This window comes from Pygocentrus nattereri, chromosome 3, assembly GCF_015220715.1.
Source record: "Pygocentrus nattereri isolate fPygNat1 chromosome 3, fPygNat1.pri, whole genome shotgun sequence".
Lineage (NCBI taxonomy): Eukaryota > Metazoa > Chordata > Actinopteri > Characiformes > Serrasalmidae > Pygocentrus > Pygocentrus nattereri.
Genome location: NC_051213.1, coordinates 17,161,431 through 17,167,447, shown reverse-complemented (window position 1 = coordinate 17,167,447; position 6,017 = coordinate 17,161,431). Strand labels below are relative to the sequence as shown.

General features: G+C 40.6%; 1 protein-coding gene across 3 annotated transcripts in view; it reads right to left on the bottom strand.

Moving 5' to 3' along the window:
- Positions 1-6,017, bottom strand: part of lmna (lamin A) — a 28,641-nt gene that overhangs the window by 22,524 nt on the left and 100 nt on the right. Inside the window, exons 1-3 of one of the 3 annotated variants that reach the window (XM_017682040.2) lie at positions 5,665-6,015; positions 3,759-3,930; positions 2,290-2,671 (exon numbers count right to left, since the gene is read on the bottom strand). In XM_017682040.2, coding sequence (XP_017537529.1) covers positions 2,290-2,636 — 347 coding nt within the window. In that variant the 5' untranslated portion in view covers positions 2,637-2,671; positions 3,759-3,930; positions 5,665-6,015. Of the gene's footprint in view, positions 1-2,289; positions 2,672-3,743; positions 3,931-5,664; positions 6,016-6,017 lie in introns of those variants that run through there. The other 2 variants (XM_017682041.2, XM_017682039.2) reach the window with 2 other exon arrangements.

The window sequence follows — 6,017 nt, the reverse complement described above, 5'->3', positions numbered from 1 at the left end:
CAACAATCGTATTTGGCTCAGAAAAATTCTGCACAGTGCTATCTTTGTTCAGATAACCATCCATGACTCTTTATGGATGCAAATACCCTGTGAGAGTTTAGCTTCAAAGTCTGCGCCTAACAGGACTGGCCCACGCCCAGTTTACACACACACTGGCACAGTCGAAGGCTACTTCAATGACAGTGAGACAAACTCTAATAATGTGACAATGTTTGCGCTCAGTGAATGAGTACATAGAAAACTGCCTGTCTGCATGTTCTAATCTTCCGGAGGTGTTGCCATGGCTGTAAATGCACTATGTTGACAGTCAGTGGCAGTTTTGTAAGCAGTCACCGTTTTCATATTTACATATCTAGTGTACCCAAGCTTAAATATTCCTAAGCAGGCAAAAGAACTGAGGAAAGCGTATGTAAAACACAATTCATGTGTTCCAGTTCCAGTACGTGGTCTTGATTCACCTGAAATGTTCCCTCTGGGCAAAACAGAACAAATATTTTGAGGTTGGGTTTGGAAAAAGTCTCTGTGTCAAAGTGGACACAGATTGCAGTTGCTTTCTTGAAAATAATGTGCTTTCTTGCTGGGGAAGCCAACATAATATTTATCATTAGTTTGGTAAATAGCATCCCATCACAGTATGCTTATCTGAGCATATGGTGGATGTCAAAATTGCTTAATGAACACTGAACAACATTTTAAATTACAAAGAGAGCATAATTAAGGCTGCCATTGGATTTAGTGGAATGTGAAACGTTTAATAAATCACTGTATTCACAGTTTTTGATAGAACGGTGGGATATATTAATTTGCAATAGCTTGAAATTAAATAAAATATAAAATGTGGCCTATGCAAAAGTTATGACACATTTTAACATATATTTCTTGTTAGTTTTCCAATCTGTTAAATTTAGCAAATAAACGAAAAAAGTGAAAATGTTCACTTTGAAAAAAACATGGTCTGTTCAGGAGTGTTCAAGCCTCTGCAGATGACAGTATAATTAAAACATAATACTGAACACCACAATATTTAGCTGAGATTTGAAAAGCTGAAAGAGACAAAAATGAACCAGTAGAGCCACATTAAAACATTTCTATCAAGAACATAAATAGAATTATTTATTATTCGTATTCATTGTTTCAAATACTGCACTGCATAAATCATATTAAACAGGACTAACTTTGCCTTCTTTGTAATAAAACATGCTGTTGGTCAGTGTTTTTAGAACTGTTGACTTGATATGCCTGGAAAAGTGCACTGTGATGTGATTTATCACATTATCTGATTGTACTCTTTAGACATGGCATTGTGCAAATCTTGTATTGCAAAAGACTCCTGAAGTATCAGTTGTTATATTTTTTCTATAATCATATACCCCTATACAGAGACTACAGTTCCTAATAAAACCCTCTGCTTGGGCAAAAGTTTGAGTTGAATTGGCGTAACTATTTAGCACATCTTTACTTAAGAAGGAAAAGTAAACATGCTCATGTAGCCATGATGGGGTGTGGTGAGACAGTTCTGCTTACATTCCTGAATCATTCCTAGATCACATGCCCCCGCAGGTAGGGAGATGCCTTGCACATCTGAGGTTACAAGACTTCTGTTGTAATGTGCTGCAATGTGCCTTAGGGAAGGGCTTCACAGTGCATAGTACTCTAGCTGCATGTGTAGTACTAGCTAGCAGGCAACACTCCCACCACGTTACACAATAAAATACAGCAATCGATTTTGAAGGTGTTGAACGTAAAGAGCTGGGAAATCCATAACTGACGCCATAGTGAAAAAAGTTAGTTAAGGACAAGATTTAGAGCCCCAGAGGCACAGCGTGTGAGTGGCAAATTCCTGCTTAAGGAATTCCTGTTCGCTGTAGCTTGAAGGATATAGGAGAACTACATGTGTTTTGGCAGTTATTTTAAAGTGTTTTATGTTCAGGAAACAGAAGATGTGAAGTGGCATGTTTGCTTACACTTTAAGGTGTAATGCAGTAATGGACACACAAAAAAAGAGCTATGAAGGAAACTAAAGGAAATTAAAGCACACAAACTTCATAAGAACAGTGCAATATTAATTCCTGTAGACAACTGGATCCTCTGAAATACAGAAACAGTAAAAGACAACTACAGTCAATTCAATGTTCAATAAATTTACTAAACTGTGGATTTAGATTATACACTGTTATGCATTATTTTTAAAAGCCTTTACTAAGGTTAATTTAAGTACATGCAAGTGAATTTGGCAAATAAAATGATTTATTATTCTAAGACTGTTAAGTGTATTATCTCTTTTCATACCGGGCCTTGAGCTCCTTGTAGTCCTCACGCACTTTGCTGAGCTCCAGCTGCAGCCGGGCTCTCTCTTTGGCCACAGAGTCCAGGGTCTTGCGGGCGTCAGCCAGCTCGGTCTCATATGCCGCCTTCATTCCGCCCAGCTCTCGGCTGATTTCTGTCTCCGACTCGGTGATGCGCAACCTCAGCCCAGCGTTTTCTACCTCCAGAGAGCGCACCTTGTCAATGTAGACGGCCAGGCGGTCATTCAGATTGCACAGGTCCTCCTTCTCCTGCAGCCGGGTGATGCGGGCGGGCGAGAGCACGGTGGTCGCTCCACCACGGCTGCTGCGCTTCTGAGCCGGAGTCTCCATCACTGGTCTTTAGACTTATAAGGGCTGTTATGAAGCTGCATGAAGAAGAAAGGAGCAGAATGAAGAAGACAGGAGAATGGAAAAGAGAAGAAGGATTGATAGGGATGAAAAAAGAAGATTGGAGAACAGAAGAGAAGCATAAGAGAAGAATAAGAATGAAGAATAGAGAAGAACAGACAGGAATGGAGAAGAAGAACGGAGAAGAGTGAAAAAGAGAAGTAGGATTGATAGGGATGAAAAAGAAAAATGGAGAAGAGAAGAACGGAGATTTACAGCTCTGAACTGATGTGCAGATTTTGAGAAATCGCATGTTAATCTAACACAGATATCCAAAGTCATGTGAAAGACCATAAAAATTATTTATTTAAAATTTATATTAATTCAAGGCAAAACTTTAAATCTTTCATATACTCCAACTTCTCCTCCGCCTCCCTCCTCCTCCATCTGTCCATCCACCCACCATCTCCATTTTCAGTGCCACACCCTTGGAACTCCACGTAAATTTACATAATTGTGGTGAGGTGTGTTGCTACATACACAAAAAAATGTAGAGGACGGTAAGCTGCAAAAGTCTGGAGTTAAATCAAATATAATTAAACAACTCTAGCCCTTCATTTTTTTTCACCAAGAGGACGAAATATTTATTTTTTCACCAACAACTTGCAAAACTTGACGCCTTCAGTGTAAAGCACACTTGTTCATCCTCATTTGACTCAAATCTCAATAGTTTCAGATGTTATGTTTCGACATGGTTTAAACACATTACACTCAGACATGCAACCTTATTATAAAGCAAAACACTTATGAATCCAAAATTATGCCATACAGAGATAAACAGCCATGGACATAGCCATATATTTAAGTTTCCCATTTTCCTTCACACCATGCTGTAAAGACAATTCCTGACATTGCAATGAGGTGTCCTTACGACACACCCCTCCTCCTACCCCCACCACCTGGAAAACTTTACTCTCTGCAATGCCGAGGAAAGCAAAACTGAAAGGGCAGAATCCATTAATGCAGCTTGTGCCCTGCCCTCTGTTTTAACTTAACTTCCACCTCAACAATCCACTGTAAAAATAAAACAAGCAGTAGTAATAAACCTACTGTAGATAACTTCACCTGGTAGAGGGAGGTCTTGCAGAGCAAAGCTCCTACGCAGATCAGAGTATGTTCAGGAAAGCTTGCTGTGGTTGCAGCTGCTGCTTCTCTCTGTAGCTGTGCACTTTCAGAGCGTCTGGTGTGCCTTGCTCACTCCGTCTCTGGTCCTGGCGCGCTGCCTTTCAACCCTTCCCTAACAGGAAAAGTAAGACAGGCAAAGTGGGAGGGACTGGGAATGAGAGGGCGGGGCCACACCGAAGTGAGCAGAGCAGAGCCTTTACTGTCTCCTCTTTCTTTGAAACTTTCCGTCTCCTTCTTCCTCTCTTTCTTTCTCATTTTGGTCCTTTGGGAGACTATGATTTTTCTTATTCTTCTCATTCTGTTGTACTGTTGTTTTTTTTTTGTTGTTTGTTTATTTAGTTCTTTACAGCACAAGCTGGAATCATAGTGCACAGTCAGCACAGAATCAAAACAGAACATTCAAGAATCCAAAAAAAGCCCTCTCAGACTCACTCTGTAACAGCACAAATAATCTCCAATTCCTCTCAGACAAGCCTCCTTGTCCCATTTTCCCCTCTTACCATCCAAATCCACTGAGGAAAATAAGACATTCAGAAATCCAAGGACTAAAAGGATCAAAGAACACCAAAAAACATCTTATACATCCATTTAAATGCAAGAAGCTACAGAGACCATGTCCAAAGAAAAAATGTCCAGCCAGGCCACTTTTGCGATCAAGATAAAACTGGTCTAATATTTATTGCAGAGGGGTGGCTTCCTAAAAATGAACCGTCCAATCAGGTGTGTGGAAAGAAGGCGACTGACAGGTGGCTGGGAGGGCACTTCGGTTGTGTACCAATATTTTTAACTCTAGCAAGCTCTTACCTAAAGTCTTCTCCTCCTCTACAGTCCTTTTGCGTACAAGCCTTTATAAACACTGGATGGGAGCAACACTTAACTATTCAGAGCACTGGAAGATCACTGCATATGAAATAGAAGAGCATTAGGAAATGCCAGCAAATGAGTCAATCCAGTAGGAGTTCTCTGTCTATAATGAGGAAGCTGATGTTCAACTACAGCAGATCCTCCACAATGTTTAATGAAAACAGGCCTCTCATTACTTCATTAAGCTCCAACTAGAAACATAATACATTCAAACAGAGCATCTCAATAAACTTGCAATGCATATTTGTCAGTTCATTGGATGATAATGCATATTAAATTCTTCAAAAGGTCTTTTCATGGGCTTTGCTTGTCTTTTTTCTAAAAATATATTTTGGAATCTCTGAATGGCTGTGCATGGTCTGTTGTTCCACTTTAGTCCATTTTTATTGCCTGGCCTTTTAAAAGCTCAACGAAATGCCAAAATAATCGGTAGACTATTCGATTACTAACACAATCGACATTGACAGTCCTGGACCCAGGGTTGGTAATAGGCTCCAGCCGGCCTTCTAAGGCTAGGGAGTGCCTTCCTAGTGTGGCTGACTCACTGGAAAAGCATTATCACATACAGTCCCTCTGAGAGTCATGCCAACCAGCAGCACACACAAACGTCTCTGTTCTGCAGCAGTCACAGGGTGGCTCTTCCTCCAGGCTCCCTGCACCCACCACATTCTTCCCTACAATAAGGCCGATTCCCTTGTGGAAACTCTTCCCTGACCACTCTAGCAGGAATGTGTGAGAAGACTGGGCAGTGGCATTTTCCTGAATCACATTTAATAGGTTTGCCAGCTGTTATATAGATGTTAGATAGCGCTCAACTTCAAAATGACAACACAAGTGCTGACAGTCTGAAAGGCACTCAACAGCAGCTCTCCAGTTAAGCAATATCAGCCACATTGTTTTTCCCTTCTACAGAGAAGAATTACAAGGAGAAATGAAGGCTACTGATATAAAATGCCATTACATTTTAAATTCGTCTACTTACCTTATAAGTCAACAAGACTTCACAGTTCAACACTTACAGCATGTGAAGCACAGCAGCACATACTACCAGACTTAAACAGGAACACCTCAGACACGACAAAAAAAATGACTGAGGTGAGAAAACACGTGCTATGGCAGACTGGAGCTCATGAATTATGTATGCGGGGGTTTCGCGTCGCTGCCTGATTTCTCTGGAAGTGAGTGAGAGGCCAAGATTACATTCTTATTGCAACATCAAACGGCTGAGTCATGAACCGAGAATGGAGTGTTTAAAACCTTTACGCTCAGAAACGGGAAAGCCGAGACGGCCTACAGATATATAATGGATGAAAAGCTAAAGCGTCATAAAAGAAA